General features: G+C 46.5%; 4 protein-coding genes across 4 annotated transcripts; 2 read left to right on the top strand and 2 right to left on the bottom strand.

Moving 5' to 3' along the window:
* Positions 1-99: 99 nt before the first annotated feature.
* Positions 100-5021, top strand: EAH_00017820 (DEAD/DEAH box helicase family protein, related; the record flags this gene model as incomplete). Its single annotated transcript, XM_013397575.1, has 7 exons — positions 100-629; positions 1070-1196; positions 1896-2010; positions 2747-2859; positions 3015-3386; positions 3652-4042; positions 4921-5021. 7 exons carry the CDS (start codon positions 100-102, stop codon positions 5019-5021), a joined length of 1749 nt encoding a protein of 582 aa, XP_013253029.1.
* Positions 5022-7234: 2213 nt separating this feature from the next.
* EAH_00017830 (hypothetical protein) lies at positions 7235-9818 on the bottom strand (the record flags this gene model as incomplete). The annotated part of the gene is made up of 5 exons (XM_013397576.1): positions 7235-7322; positions 7580-7615; positions 8091-8333; positions 8873-8936; positions 9227-9818. 5 exons carry the CDS (start codon positions 9816-9818, stop codon positions 7235-7237), a joined length of 1023 nt encoding a protein of 340 aa, XP_013253030.1.
* Positions 9819-12859: 3041 nt separating this feature from the next.
* Positions 12860-13240, top strand: EAH_00017840 (hypothetical protein; the record flags this gene model as incomplete). Its single annotated transcript, XM_013397577.1, has 1 exon — positions 12860-13240. The coding sequence occupies one exon, from the start codon at positions 12860-12862 to the stop codon at positions 13238-13240; it is 381 nt and encodes a 126-aa protein (XP_013253031.1).
* Positions 13241-14443: 1203 nt separating this feature from the next.
* EAH_00017850 (hypothetical protein) lies at positions 14444-15209 on the bottom strand (the record flags this gene model as incomplete). The annotated part of the gene is made up of 2 exons (XM_013397578.1): positions 14444-14452; positions 14856-15209. The coding sequence occupies 2 exons, from the start codon at positions 15207-15209 to the stop codon at positions 14444-14446; spliced, it is 363 nt and encodes a 120-aa protein (XP_013253032.1).
* Between the last annotated feature and the right edge of the window lie 1307 nt (positions 15210-16516).

Genomic DNA, 16516 nt, shown 5'->3' on the forward strand with positions numbered 1-16516 from the left:
TGCAACAGTGCCGGCGGCTGCCACACCAGCAGCAGCAGCAACAACACCAGCAGCTGCAGTAACAGCAACAACAGCAGCAGCAACAGCAGCAGCAGCAAAATGCCCGCAACACCAGAAGAAGCAGCAAGGCTGCTTGAAAGCCTCAAGGATGGAAGCGCATCTCTAGAGCAGCTGCAGTCGCTGCTAGAGACACTGCGCATAAACCTACCAAGCCAGGGCGGCAGCAGCAGCAGCAGCAGCAGCAGCGGCGGTGACAGCAGCAATCTTGCGGCCCCAGCAGCAGATTCTGCTGCAGCAGACGCACCAGCCAACCCCAAAGGAGATGCAGGAGACGCAAAGACTGACACAGCAGCAGCAGGAGCAGCAGCAGGAGCAGCAGCAGCACCGGAATCTGGTGGTGTAAGTACAGCTGGAGGCAGCAACAGCAAACAGCCGACCACACCATCTGCAGCGGAGGCTAGCAGCAGCAGCAACAGCAGCAGCAGCAGCAGCACGAGCAACGGCGAAGCAGCAGCAGCAGCAGCAGCAGCAGCAGGCCGCGCGCACTTGGGCCAAATGGATGAAGGGTCTCGCCTTGTAATTCAAAGGGTAGAAGATGATGACTCCCCCCTCATCTCCGCTAAGACATGGTGCGCAGCAGCAGCAACAGCAGCAGCAGCAGCAGCAGCAGTACAGAATGGAATGCTGTGCCTGAGCTGCAGGGCCACTGCATGCGTTGCTGCTGTTGCTGCTGCTGTTGTTGTTGCTGTTGCTGCTGCTGCTGTTGTTGTTGCTGTTGCTGCTGCTGCTGCTGTTTGCAAGAGCGTTCGTGCATGCAGATGTCCCTATGGCTGTCTTCATTTATTTTATCTAAGGGTGTTTCTTATAAAGCTTCCTTTGCTGCTGCTGCTGCTGCTGCTGCACCTGCTGCAGCTGTTTCTGTCGCTGCTTCTGGTGCTGCTGTTTCTGTTGCTGCTTGTGCTGCTGCTGTTTTGTTGCTGTTGCTTTTACCGTTGCTATTTCTGCTGCTATGCGTGCATATGCACACATACATCTGCTGCTGCTGCTGCTGCTGCTGCTGCTGCTGCAGGGAGGAGCTGCAGCTATCAAAAGAGTTGCTGCAAGGAGTGCATGCGTTAGGGTTTAAAGCCCCAGCAAAAATTCAGGCGGCCGCTCTTCCCCTCATCCTGAGACACCGCCAAAACCTCATCGCTCAGGTGCACTAGGGTTTAGGGTTTAGGGTTTAGGGTTTAGGGTTTATTATCATTAGGGTTTAGGGTTTATCATTGTTAGGGTTTATCAGGGTTAATTATTAGGGATTATTATTACTATGGTTTATTATTATTATTAGGGTCTATTATTAGGGTTTATTAGAGTTTATTGTTGGGGTTTAGGGTTTAGGGTTTAGGGTTTAGGGTTTTGAATGCCTTTATATGAATTGAGGTGTATAGGCAGCTGCTTAATTTGTCTCTCAGGCGCAAAACGGCAGCGGGAAGACAGCGACATTCGCCTTAGCTATGTTGTCTTGTGCAGACCCCTCAATTCAGCAGCCGCAGGTATTGCTGCTGCTGCTGCTGCTGCTGCTGCTATTGTTGCTGTTGCTGTTGTTGTTATTGCTGTGGTTGGTGCTGCTTTAGGTGCTGTTGCTGCCTTAGTTGCTGCTGCTGCTGCTGCTTTAGTTGCTGCTGCTGCTGCTGCTTTAGGTGCTGCTGTTGCTGCTGCTATTTGTGCTGCTGTTGCTGCTACTATTCTTGCTGCTGCTGCTATTCTTGCTGCGCTCTAGTTGTTGTTCAGCTGCTGCAGTTTGTGTTGGTGTTCTCTTGATGCTGCATCTGTTTCCTTGTGCGTTGTATCTGCTGCGGATTTCCCTGCTGCTGCTGCTGCTGCTGCTGCTGCTGCTGCTTTTTGTGCTGCAGTCTTTGTGTCTCTGCCCGACTCGAGAGCTGGCGCAGCAAACTGTGAATGTCTTGAAGCAATTGTCGCGCTTTACCCGCCTCACCATCTTCATTGCTGTTCCCCAGTCAAAACCAGGTTCGCTCCTTCCTGCTGCTGTTGCTGCTGCTGCTGCTGCTTGCGCTGCTGCTGCAGGTGTTGCTTCAGGGTTTTTGCAGCTGATTTTGCTTGTGATCCTACTGCTGCTGATGAGGCTGCTGCTGCTGCTGCTTGGGTTGTAGTTTGCTGTTGTTCTTCGGCCTGCTGCTACTGTTGCTTGTGTTGCTCCTGCTGTGTCATATGTTGCTGCTGCTTCTGCTGCTGCTGCTGCTGCTGCCTTGCATGCATGCATGCATGCATGCATGCATGAATCCTTTTTAAATTTTTCTGTTTCTTTTACCACTTCTTTTTACTATAAACATTATTACAACAAATTATTATTATTATTATTATTATTTATTATTTATTATTATTATTATTGTTGTAGGAGAAGCTGTCGGTGCAGCGGGTGGTGATTTGCTGCTGACGAACGAAGAAGGGCGTTTGGCTGTCTTCACTTCAAACACTTCGCCTGATGTTCGCCAGCAGATCGTCGTCGGCACGCCAGGTATCATGCTCTAGCTGCTGCTGCTGCTGCTGCTGCTGCTGATGATGATGATGATGATGATGCTTCGGCTGATGCTGATGCTGCTGATGCGGATGCGGATGCTTAGGGTGCTGCTGTTCATATCCTGCTGATCTACTGTTGCTGTGCTGCTGCTGCTGCTCATCTACTGTTTCTGCTGCTGCTGCTAATCTGCTGCTGCTGCTGCTGCTGCTGCTGCTGCTGCTGCAGGGAAGACGATGGAGTTGCTGAAGAAGCGGCGTCTGAATTCCTCCTTAGTTCGAATGTTTGTCTTAGATGAAGCTGACGAACTTATCAACTTTGCAAACAACATGGCCCCACAGGTACCTCTGCTGCTGCTGTTGCTGCTGCTGCTGCTGCTGCAGCAGCAGCAGCTGCTGCTGCTGCTGTTACTTCCGTGGTTTCACTTTTAAGCGGCGTATTATTTGCTGCTCGCATGCAACAGAGTTTTGCTTGGGGCTGCCTTTCGGGGTTGCAGGTTGATGTGTGTACCCTTAGCAGCAGCAGCAACAGCAACAGCAACAGCAGCCACAGCAGCAGCAGCCAAAGCAGCATCAGCAGCCATATCAGCAGCACCAGCAGCAACACCAGCAGCAGCACCAGCAGCAACAACAGCAGCCACACCAGCAGCAACACCAGCAGCCACACCAGCAGCCACAGCAACAGCCACAGCCGCAGCAGCAGCAGCAGCAGCAGCAGCAGCGTTATTGTTGGGGTGTATGTGCTGCAGGTGCAGCAAATTCGGCGTTTTCTTCCGAGGGATATTCAAATTCTGCTTTTTTCTGCGACATTTTCAGACCCTGTTCGCGAGTTTGCAGACAAATTAATACCCAAAGCAAACAAAATCACTGTGCGTCTTGCTGCTGCTGCTGCTGCTGCTTCTGTTGCTGTTGCTGCGGCTCCTGTTGCTGCTGCATGGGGTGCTGCTGCCGCTGCTGTTGGCGGTTGCTGCTTCATTTGTTTTTTTGTGCTTGTTCAGTGGCTGCTGGTGTTGCTGCTGCTCTTCCTTTTGTATTCTCAGCAACAACAACAACAGCAGCAGCAGCTGCTGCTGCTGTTGCTGCAGTTGTTTTATGTGTTTGTTTATGTGGATGTTGTTTGGGTTGTACGTACAGCTGAAGAGGGAGGAGCTAACCCTATCGTGCATTCAGCAGTTTTATATGATAGCCGATCCAGATGCAGCACCTGCTGCTGCAGCAGCACCTCCTGCAGCTGCTGCTGCTGCTGCTGCTGCTGCTGCTGGTGGTCTTTCTTGGGATTGCTTAGAGGGCCTAGGCGGGGAAGTGCCTTCATATATATCTTTGTCTTCTCCTTTACAGCAGCGAGGTGGAGTAAGTAGAGAACGGCTACAGAGAATCTTTCAAGAGAAATATAAACATTTAAAGACCCTTTATGAAGCACTTGCTGTCGGTCAAAGTGTTATTTTTGTTAATAGTCGTAGGCTGGCCTTCTTCTTGGCTTTGAAACTGCAGAAGGAATTATCTTTCTCTGTCTCTCTTATCTGCGGTAAGCATATATATAATATATATAATATAGTTTATTTATTTATTTAGTTATTTGTTTGTTTATTTGTATATTTTATATAAACAGAAAGGAGCACAACGAAGAGATAGAGACAAGCAGAGACAGATAGACAAAGAAAGGCAGAGAAATATATATAAATATATAAATATATACATATATATAGTATATGTATGCATGTATATGTATATATATGTATATATATAGAGGTACTCATATATACGTATATATATATATATATATATATACGTGCGAATATATAATATATAAAGTATTTATATATTTGTTTGGATGGATGCATGCATGCATGCATGCAGGTTCGCAAGCACAGGGCCCCGAGAAGCTGTCGATAGAAATAAGAGATAAAATAATGGGCGAGTTCCGAAGAGGAGAGACGAAAGTATTAATATGTACAGATGTTTTATCGAGAGGGATAGATGTGCCTCAAGTAACGCTTGTTATAAACTTTGATCTACCTATATATTATCATACAAACCCTTCACATAGACGGGGATGGTCTGGGGGCCCCCCAAGAGGGGGGGGGCCCCCCTATGAGGGCCCTCGAAGAGGTTTCTATGGAGGAGGAGGAGTAAATCAAGATAAATCTTTTAATAATAATAATGCATTTTCGGCAACAAATACGACCTGGGGAGACAGCTGGGAAGCACCTCAAGATAATCAACAAACAGGAGGGGTGGGGGGCCCCCAAGGGGGGGGCCCCGAAGGGTTAGGAGTTAAAGGAGATGATTTGGGTGTATGTGTTAACTTCGAGACATACTTACATCGTATAGGAAGGACAGGCAGGTTTGGTCTTAAGGGTATTGCTGTAAATTTAATTGCTGCTGAAGAGTTATGTTTGTTAGAGCAGATTAAGTCTTTCTATGGCTGTGAGATTAAAGAACTGCCGGGGGACTCTGAAGTAATTGAAAGCATTATCCGAAAGCTTAGAACAGGAGAAAGTTAAAACACAAGGAGACGCCTCTTTACTGTCTCCTTACCCCTGCCTCTTTCTATGTCTCTCTCTGTCTCCTCTCCGTCTCTCTCTATTTTCATATTACCTCCAGAGAAACGCAAATACATACAAGTATCAAGGTGGGAGTTAAAGGGGCCTATCTACAAAGGGGGGCCCCCGTTAGGGGGCCCCCCTTTTCAGATCGTTAGGGGCCCCCCTTTCGGGGCTATGTGGGGCCCCACACGGGGGCCCCTGTCTGGTTCCTGTGGGGCCCCACATGGGGGCCCTTGCCTGGCTCCTGTGGGGCCCCACAGGGGGGCGTCTGTCTGGTTCCTGTGGGGCCCCACATCGGGGCCCCTCTTGGGCCTCTTAGGGCCCCACATGGGGGCCCCTGCCTGGCTCCTTTTGGGGCCCCACATGGGGCCCCTCTTGCGCCTCTTAGGGCCCCACATGGGGGCCCCTGCCTGGCTCCTTTGGGGCCCCACGTGGGGCCCCTCTTGGCCTCTGTGGGGCCCCCTGTTGACCCTGCGGAGGCCTTTGAGGCTGCGAATTAAGTAAGCTGTTTCTCTTTTGATGTGCGGTGTTGTATTTAGAGACAAATAAATAAAGAGACAGATAGAAAAGGAGACAGATAAAAGAGACAGCAGAGACAGAAGAAGAAGGTTAGACAGAGAGAGATATATATAAAGAGATATGCGAGAGACAGGCATTAAATAGATAGACACAAAAACATAAATATTATAAATTATAGAGGTAGACGAAAACAGAAGAAGAGACAGATATATAAACATGCTGGCGGGTAGCCCACAACCTAAATATTAAAAGGAGACTGTCTCCTAAATATTAAAAAGAGACTCTCCCCTAAACACTAAAAAGAGACGGACTGTCTCCTAAATAATAAAAAGAGACTGTCTCCTGGGCCTCGTGTATGCCTAGAGGAGACTGTCTACTAAATAATAAAAAGAGACAGACTGTCTCCTAAATAATAAAAAGAGACTGTCTCCTAAATAATAACTGTCTCCTAAATAATAAAAAGAGACTGTCTCCTACAGACTAACTATGCTAAAAGGAGACTGTCTCCTAAATATTAAAAAGAGACTGTCTCTTGAATACTAAAAGGAGACTGTCTCTGAATTACTAAAAGGAGACTGTCTCCTTAATGCTGTCTCCTACATACTGAGAGGAGGCTGTCTCTTAAATACTAAATACTAAAAGGAGGCTGTCTCTTGAATACTAAAAAGAGACTGTCTCCTGAATGCTAAGAGGAGACTGTCTCCTCAATATTGTCTCCTGAAGATTAAGGGGGGGCTGTCTCTTAAATACTAAAAAGAGGCTGTCTCTTAAATAATAAAAGGAGACTGTCTTTTAACTACTAAAGGGAGGCTGTCTCTGAATTACTAAAAGGAGACTGTCTCCTAAACACTAAAAAGAGACTGTCCCCTAAGTGCTGTCTCCTAAATAATAAAAGGAGACTGTCTCTTAAATGCTAAAAGGGGGCTGTCTCTGAATTACTAAAAGGAGACTGTCTCCTGAGCATCTGTCTCCTACAAGACGGTGTCTTAGATAGCTGTCTCCGAAGCGAGTAAGAGATATTTTAAACCCTAAACCCTAAACCCTAAAACCCTATTAAACACTGCTTTAGTTTTATAGGAGACAGGTTTTTATTAGACAGCAAAAGGGAATTAAAAACTTGTGCTGAAGCTTCAAACGCAAACCCTAAACCCTAAACCCTAAACCCTAGGTCTTCAACAGTCAGCAGCTGGTGAGGGTTTAGTGGGCCCCCTAGGCGTCTCCTGCTTCTAGGGTTTAGGGTTTAGGGTTTAGGGTTTAAGGGTTTCATAACCCCCTAAACAGAGGGCAAGGAGAAACAAAGATAGGGAGGAGACAGACGCTCTGCCTCCTGGGCTGTCTTTTCAGTCATCTCTTTCTCTTCATTTGCTGCTGCACTTTTATTTTTATCTGCTGCTGTCTCTTTGGGCTTATTTGCTGTCTCCTTTGCTTCTGCTGCACCTGCAAGCAACGAACGCAGCAGCAGCAGCCAGCAGCTAACTGCTGTCTCCTCTAGCAGCAGCAGCAGCAGCAGCAGCAAACAGGTGTCTCCTGCAGCAGCAGCATCGGCAGCAGCAGGCAGCAGCATCGGCAGCAGCAGGCAGCAGCATCGGCAGCAACAGGCAGCAGCAGCAAGCAGCAGCTGCAGCAGCAGCAGCAGCAGCAGAAGGCCTCTACTAAATGTCTATCATACCCCAGCACTTCTCTTGCTGCAGCTCTCCCCAGCCGCGTAGCTGTGCAGCCTCTGCTGCCAGTCGGCGGTACCTGCATATACACCGCAACCGCATGCAGCAGCAGCAGCAGCAGCAGCAGCAGCAGCAGCAGCAGCAGCACTAGCAGCATAAGCAGCAGCAGCATTCCCTGCTCAGTTTCTTGCACTCAGTACAACCGCAGCAGCAGCAGCAGCTGCTGCGGCTTTAGGGGGCTTCTCCTATTGACGCCCTTGATGCTGCTAAACCCTAAACCCTAAATAAACCCTAAACCCTAAACCCTAAACCCTAAACCCTAAACCCTAAACGCACTTTTGTTTTGCTTTGCTGGGAACGTTAGCCAAGTATCTGCAGAAGTAAAAAACAAAAAACAAAAATAAAATAAAAATAAAAATAAAGAGACAGATAAAGAGACAGTTGAAGAGACAGATAAAGAAAAAGATTAAGAGGCAGATAAAACCCTAAACCCTAAACCCTAAACCCTAAACCCTTTTAATGCCTGAAGACAGAAGAGATGATGAAAAAATTAAGCAACAAAACAAACAAAGACGAAAATACCCAAACCAACCCAACTGGCTTCTCTTGCTTCATCACGACATGCAGCAGCAGCAGCAGCAGCAGCAACAGCAGCAACAGCAACAGCAGCTGCAGAAGCAGCAGCAACAACAAAAGCAGCAGCACCAACAACAGCAACAGCAACAGCAGCAACAGTAACAGCAGCAGCAGCAACAACAACAACAGCAACAACAACAGCAGCAGCAGCAGCTGCAGCAGCAGCAGCTGCAGCAGCAGCAGCAGCAGCTGCAGCAGCAGCCGGCCTTACTTGAGCGACTCTACGAGGACGAGGCCCCCTGGCTTAAGGAGACAGCTGAGGAGACAGGAGGTAGCGGGGATTTCTTTTGCTTCTGTGCTAGCAGCAGCAGCAGCAGCAGGAGCAGAAGCAGCAGTAGCGGTAGGCTGCTGCTTCTGCTGCTGCTGTGTCTCCTCAGAAGCTGCTGCTGACCCCAGCAGCAGCGAAGCAGCAGCAGACCAACCCAAGACGCAGGCATCTGCTGCTCTCTCCAGTCTATCAGAGACAAACAAAGATAGTACTATTAGCAATTGTATATATATATATATATATTTATTTATTTATTTATTTATTGTTATTAATATATTTTTATTTTTTTATTATTATGATGGCTCATATAAACAAATATATATAATTGTTTAAATACATGTTTATATATATATATATATATATATTTATATTTATATATATGTATATATATATATATATGTATACATAAATATATAAACATATGTTTGTATATTTTTATATTTATATTCATATACTTACATATATATATATATATGTATATATGTATATAGAGGCGCACAAGAAAATATAAATGCATAAATAAATAAATATATAAATAAATAAATATATAAATAAATATATATATATATATAAATATATAAATATATAAATATATATATATATTTAGCAAAGCCAAGAAGAACGCAAGAAGAAAAAACAAACAAACAAACAAATAAATAAATAAATAAACAAATAAATAAATAAATAAATAAACAAAACAAAAAAACTTCTTCGCTTTCTCTCACCCCCTCAACTGGCCGACCTCTGAGGGACTGCAGAGAGTTAAATAAATTGAAAGGCCCCGCCAACCTGCACAACCCTAAACCCTAAACCCTAAACCCTAAACCCTAAACCCTAAACCCTAAACCCTAGACCGGAGATGAGAGCCCTCCTACCCTCTTTTGTTTCTTTCGGTGCCAGCCAGCAGCAGCAGCAAACAGACATCAGATGCATCACTCGGCAGCAGCAGCAACAACAGCAGCAGCAACAGCAGCAGCAACATTAGCAACAGGAGCAGCAATAGCAACAGCAGCAGCAACAACAACAGCAGCAGCAACAACAACAGCAGCAGCAACAACAGCAGCAGCAGCGAAAACTACCCTCAAACGAATTTGCAGCAGACCGCTGCTGGGCCTTCTTATCCTTTGCAGCAACATAATTGCTGCTACTGTCTTCACTGCTGCTGCTGCTGTTGCCACTGCTGCTGTCGCTGCTGCTGCTGCTATTGCTTCTGCTGCTGCTGCTCTTCGCGGTGCTGTCTTCGGGGCATTCGTCTCCTCTGCTGTCTTTACTCTGTGGCTCAGTTGCACTGCAGCTGCTGCTGCTGCTGTTGCTGCTGCTGTCTCCGCTGCTGCTGCTGTTGTTGTTGCTCTCACTGCTCCCGCTATTGGCGCTGTCTGTGCTCTCGCTGCTGCTGCTGCTGCTGCTGCTGTCAGCGTTGTTGCCCTCACAGCCCTGACTGCTGTTGCTGCTGCTGCCATCGCTGCTGCAGCTGCTGCTGCTGTTGCTGTCACTGCTGCTGCTGTTGCTGCTGCTGTTGCTGTCGCTGCTGCTGCTGTTGCTGCTGCTGTTGCTGTCGCTGCTGCTGCTGTTGCTGCTGCTGTTGTTGCATGCGTTTTCTTCCGACCCCTCTTTCTGCTGCTCGATGTCTTGTTGTTTTTGCTGCTGTCTCTCTTCAGTGTACGTCGTCATTTCAAGAAGTGTTTTATAGGGGTAGCTGCAAAGAAGAAGAAAAAGAAAAGCAGCAGACGTACTGTCTCCTGCAGCAGCTGCCTATACACCTCAACAGTAGTCAAACCCTAATCCCTAAACCCTAAACCATCGAAACCGCTGCACAAGCAACAGCAGCAGCAGCAAAAGCAGCAGCAGCAGCGAAGCAGCAGAAGCAGAAGCAGCAGAAGCAGCAGCGCTAGCAGCAGCGCTAGCAGCAGCAGCAGAAGCAGCAGCAGAAGCAGCAGCAGAAGCAGCAGCAGAAGCAGCAGCAGAAGCAGCAGCAGCAGCATATACCGATCGCGAGCAGCAGCTCCCTCCGGAATCGTAAGACGCTGCGCAAGCCACAAACTCTATTAGGCACCCTAAACCCTAAACCCTAAACCCTAAACCCTAGACTCTAAACCCTAAACCCTAGAGCGTCGACCCTAAAGGCCGAGGGGTGGCAATGCAGTTCGCAGCAGTTGCTTGCAGCAACCCCACAGCAGCAGCAGCAGCAGCAGCAGCAGCAGCAGTGCAGCAGCAGGGGAGGAGGAGTCGCAGCTGTTGCATAGAGAGAATTATCTGAGTGTGTATAATCTAACGACAATAATAATAATTTAGATATGCATTTAGATATATAATAAATATAATATATATTGTATTATTATTGTAATTGTTTTAATCATTATTATTAGCGTTATAATTATTATAAAGTATATCATTAGCGACAATTATCTGTATTTGTTTAATCGAACGACAGCAATAATATAAATGCATATAAATTCTCATACGTATAATAAAAGCTATTATAATAATTAATATATAATAATGCTTATAATTATAGACAACATAATATAATATAATATAATACTATAATTATAATTATAATTATGATTAAATAAATATATTTTTTATTCTCAGAGAATTGTCTGACTTTGTTTTGCTCCAACTGCAGCAGCACAGCGCTCAAATTAAACTCAAAAACTTCTTGCGAGTGCTGCATGCAAAATAAAATAAAAATAAAATAAAATAAAATAAAATAAAATAAAATAAAATAAAATAAAATGTACAGCGCGCAAGGAGGTGTATGCATGCATTCAGGTGTATGTATGCAGCTGTATCAGCAAAACAGCAGCAGCAAGACAGCAGCAGCAAGACAGCAGCACCAAGTCAGCAGCAGCAAGACAGCAGCACCAAGTCAGCAGCAGCAAGACAGCAGCAGCAAGACAGCAGGAGCTGCAGCAACACATACCGATCGCTACAAGACAGCAGCAGCAAGACAGCAACAGCAAGACAGCAGCAGCAGCAAGACAGCAGCAGCAGCAACAAAGCAGCAGCATACATGTCTTTGCTGTTGACTCGCAATTCGAAATGCCTCTTCTTTGAAGGGCGCATCCACGTCCACTCCTGAAAACAGCACTTGCAATCACTTGCTGCTGTTGTTGCTGCTGTTGCTGCTGTTGCTGCTGCTGCTGCTGCTGCTGCTGCTGCTGCTGCTGCTACTGCTGCTGCTGTTCGTTCTGCCGCTGCCTGCCGTTCTGCCAGTCATTTCTGTTGCTGTTGCTGTTGCTGCTGTTGTTGCTGCTGCTGCTGCGTATGTCTATAGGATTATGAGCGGAATGGTGTAGATGCAGCTGAGCTGCTGCTGCTGCTGCTGCTGCTGCTGCTGCTGCTGCACTGGGGTGTACATACACCCCAATGTTTGCTGCTGAGCTTGCTGCGCCTCACCTAAGGAGTAATAGGGGCCGCTGACGATATCACCCCAAAACCCCCTCACCTTCACACTCGTCCAGTTCTTCTTCTGAAGCAGCAGCAGCAGCAGCAGCAGCAGCAGCAACAGCAACAGCAGCAGCAGCAGCAGCAGCGGCAACACAAGCGGCAGTGGTAGTAGACAGAGCGAGACGTAGCAGCAGCAGCAGCAGCAATGCGTTGAACGCTAAACGGAACTCTAAACCCTAGACCCTAAACCCTAAACCCTAAACCCTAAAGTTTGCTGCAGCTCACGTCTTTGCCTTTAACATATGCTGCTAGGGTTTTATTTTCTTTTAGTTGAGGTGAGGCCCCCACATCAAACGCCTGGCCTGTGCAGCAGCAGCAAACTTCAGCTAACGCTTCGTCTCTGCAACCCCGCAGCTAGCTAGCTAGCTAGCTAGCTAGCTATGTAGTTGGGGGACAGACAAACTGTTTAAAAGTTGTTCGCTTTGTGTGGCTAGCTAACAAGTCTGCTAGCTCGTTAGCTAGCTAGCTAGCTAACGAGTCCGCTAGCGTGATAGGTAGCTAGCTAGCTGGCTATGTAGCTAGCTAGCTAGCCACCCAAACAGCAATCTAGCTAGCGAAAGAGCTAGCTAGCTAAACAACTACCTAGCTAAGCAACTAGCTAGCTAAACAGCTAGCTAGCTAAGCAGCTAGCCATCACACAGCGAACATTCGACACGACAGAACGTTAAGACAACAAAAGGAGTCAGCGAGAGACAGCAGCAGCAACAGAGCAGCAGCAAAGTAGCAGCAGAAACTGAGCAGCAGCAGCAACAGCAGCAGCAGCAACAGAGCAGCAGCAGCAGCAGCAGCAGCGGAGTGGGGTGTGACCTGTCATAGCAAATCGTTTATACTGTCTCCAGTGCAGCAGCGGGGCCTGCAGCAGCAACGCGAGGAGACAACAAAATATACAGCCCATAAGCAACGACACCAGAGGTGCAGCGCCACCGCTGCTGCTGCTGCTGCTGCTGCTGCTGCTGATGTTGCCAAAACAGCAGCAGCAGCAGCAGCAGCATCACGATCAGCAGCAGCACCATCACCATCACCATTACCATTACCATCAGCAGCAGCAGCAGCAGCTGCAGCTGCAGCAGCATTACCATCAGCAGCAGCAGCAGCAGCCGCAGCATTACCATCAGCAGCAGCAGCATTACCATCACCATCAGCAGCAGCAGCAGCAGCAGCAGCAGCAGCAGCAGCAGCAGCAGGTTTACGAAGGGTTGCAAGTAGCAACTATAATTCCAGTCGATGGCGTTGACTCGGTAGTCAAACTTTTCAGCGTAAAAATGACGAAGTCGCTGCTCTCGCAAATTACTCAAATTAAAATCAGCAGCTGCACGCCAGCATGCGCATGCACCTGCAGCAGCAACAGCAGCAGCAGCAGCAGCAGCAGCAGCAGCAGCAGGAGTAGTCGTATCAACATCCGCAGCAGCAGCATTAACAGCAGCAGCATCAGCAGCATCAGCAGCATCAGCATTAAGAACAGCAGCATCAGCATTAACATCAGCAGCATCAGCATTTACTGCATCAGCATTAACTGCAGCAGCAGCAGCAACAGCAACAGCAGCAGCAGCAGCAGCAGCAGCAGCAGCGGGGGCATCACTTTCAATGCGGTCTCTGTCTCTATACTTGAGGAGAGACATATCAATAATGTCGCTGAGGCCTAATAAGTACTCTCCAGATAAAAAGCTGCAGCAGCAAATAAATGCATGTGAAAAAAGAGACAGATTTTGTTTTGTCTCCTTTTGTTCATTCTTCTGTCTCCTCTAATCCTTCTCTTGTGCTGGTTTCCCTCATGCTGCTGCTGCTGCTGCTGCTGCTGCTGTTGCTGCTGCTGCTGCTGCTGATGTTGCCGCTGCTGTAAGAGAGACAAGAAGCAAGCGCACCCCTGTAGCAGCTTCGCACTGCGGTGTATGTACACCGCAGTTTGCTCCCTGACAAATGTGTTGCCGTACACCTCAAGATACAGCGCAACACGTTCTGCAGCAGCAGCAGCAGCAGCAGCATCAGCAGCAGCATCAACAGCAGCAGCATCAGCATTAACAGCAGCAGTAGGTCCTGCTGCTGTTCATCCACTGCAAACAGTCCTGCTGCTGCTGCTGCTGTTGCTGCTGCTGCTGCTGCTTCTCCAGAGCAACTCCTGCTGCTGTTGCGATTATCTGCTGCACGTGCTGCGACTGGTCACTGCTTCTTCTGCTGTTGCTGTTGCTGCTGCTGCTGTTGCTGCTGCTGCTACGTTGCTGCCTGAGTTGAGGAGACAGTTGAGTTATCGCTTACCTCGCAGAGACAAATTTGCGTCTGTTAGAATGCGCAGCAGCAGCAGCAGCCGTGCTGCACCTTCAGGTGTCTCCTCAGCTATTATAAACCTTATCTGTAGTAAAACAAAGCAGCAACAAAGACAGAGCAACAAATATAATAAACAGAAAAGAGAAAAAAAATTTTAAGAACGGAGACAGAAAGAAGTATTATACATAAAATGTTTTTATGCATTTATATATATATATATATATATATGTATATATGTTTATATATATATATATATATAAATATGTTTATATATGTGTATATGTTTAAATATGTTTATATATATAATTATAAGCATATATTCAGTATAATAGAATTAATGCGGGTTTTACTGAGCTGTCTCTTCTCTTTTTTTGTTTGCTGCACTGCCGCAGCAGCCTCAGCAGCAGCAGCAGCAACACAAGCAGCAAACAACGCTCATCTGCAGCAGCCTCAGCAGCTGCAGCAGCAGTAGCAGCAGCAGAAAACAAAGCTTCTCACCTGCTGCTGCAGCAGCCCAGCAGCAGCGCGTTGCTGCGCTGTCTTCAGCAAATGATGCAAGTCAGACATCCCTATTAATAAAAAGGTTAAAGAGGCTAAACAAACAAACAAAACAAACAAAAACAATAAACAAATGCATGCATGCATACGAAACAATGAGGGTTTAGTACGGTGTCGACTTGGAGCTTCGCTTAGGGGCTCCAGCAAATGCATGCACGCATGCATGCATATATGCATGCATGCATGCATGCATGCATGCATATGCGCATGCATGCGTTTGTATCCATGCATGCATGCATGCATGCATATGTGCATGCATGCGTTTGTATCCATGCATGCATGCATGCATGCGTTTGCATGCATGCGTTTGTATGCATGCGTTTGTATGCATGCACCATTAAGGCGAGAAAATGAGTTTTTAATAAAGACTGCATCTTTAATTTATTTTTTTATCTGCGCTGCGCTGCTGCTGTAGGTGTTGTCGCTGCTGCTTAGTACCGTACTTGCTGAGGCATCGGGGGCTGTCTCCTGTTGCTGCTGCTGCTGCTTCTCCTGCTGCTCCTCCTCCTCTTGCTGCTGTTGCTGCTGCTGTTCCTTATGCTGCTGTTCCTCTTGCTGTTGTTGTTCTTGCTGCAGTTTCTGTTCCTGCTGCTGCTCCTCCTCCTCCTCTTGCTGCTGTTGCTGCTGCTGTTCCTCTTGCTGCTGTTGCTCTTGCTGCAGTTTCTGTTCCTGCTGCTGCTGCTGCTGCTGCTGCTGCTTGTTTTGCTGCTGTTTTGCTGCTAAGCTGAGGAGGTCTAAGGCAGGAGCGAACGCCCACAGCCGCAGGAAGCCGATCCCGCTCGATGTCTCCATCTTGTTTATTTAAATAATAACTAATTATATTATATCTTCTTTATTTATTTGTTTTATTTAGCTGTCTCTGTTGTTTACTTCTCTTGCACGCCTTCTGTCTCTTCTGTGCTATTCTTATTGTAGCTAGCTGTCTCCTCAGCATTTGCTTTTTATGTCTTTGTGTCGGCCGTTATTTGATGCTGTCTCCTTTTTAAGATATGTTTCTAATAAACCCTCAAGTGCATCTGATCAGCAACGCACAATAACCTTTTTCAGGGTTTAGGGTTTTCGGTTTATGTTAAACCCTAAACCCTAAACCCTAAACCCTAAATCCTCAGCGACAAGCCAACCCCTGTCTCCTGTCTGCCTCTTAGGGTTTAGGGTTTAGGGTTTATCTTGTTCATGCATAACGTACAATTTAGAGGGTTTTGTTAATTCGCTAGCGGGGGTTAGTGTTTAGGGTTTAGGGTTTAGGGTTTTAGGGTTTAGGCGAGGCAGCGCAAGTGTCTGCTTCTTTCTTTTGTGCGTCGCTTCTGCACTTCTCTCTTTTTGTGTATTTGTCTGTCTCTCTGTCTGTCTCTTTATCTTACTTCGTTTTTGTTTTAATTATTTTTTGTACTTCTTCAGTGTTACTCTGTCTCCTTTTGCCGTCTCCTTTTGTCTTTTGTCTTTATGTGCGTCTTTCTCCCTGCCTGTCTTCCTTTTATTATATTTTTAACTGTCTCCTTTTGTCTTTGTTAGTTTTTGTTTATATCTTTTTTTGTTTCATTTTTTGTTCGTCTGTCTCCTTTTGTCTTTGTCTTTGTTTGTGCGTTTTCTCATTTGTTTATTTTGATATCTCGCGGTGTCTCTGCACCTTCATACAGTCTCCGTCTTCTTTTATTTTTTCTTTTTGTTTTCTCTTTTATTTCAATTCTATTCACTCTGTCTCCCTACACCCCACGCATGCGCGGTGAGGAGACACCAGCTCTTGCTGCTGCTGTTGCTGCTGTTGCTGCTGCTGCTGCTGCAGCTGAATGAGACAGTTAAGTCCCCGTATATATTATCCTCTTTCAATTGCATGCAAAAGAAAGCTAAAAATAAAGACAATAGAGCTTCAAAATTAAGGAACATACGCTTGGGGTGTATCCGCAGCTTGCTAGCTGCCTATACACCGCAGCATTAGTATACGATTGTAGTGTGCAGGCAGCTATAAGCTCTGTTTTTAATATTTATTATAAATTGTTTTTTAATTATTATTATTTTATATTATTTCTTTTATTTTAATTTTATAATTTTTGTTTTTTAGAAGCTTTTTTAGCAACAACGCACAGTGCTGTACACTTAAC

The sequence above is a fragment of the Eimeria acervulina genome, genomic scaffold (assembly GCF_000499425.1).
Source record: "Eimeria acervulina Houghton genomic scaffold, Eah_scaff115, whole genome shotgun sequence".
NCBI lineage: Eukaryota > Apicomplexa > Conoidasida > Eucoccidiorida > Eimeriidae > Eimeria > Eimeria acervulina.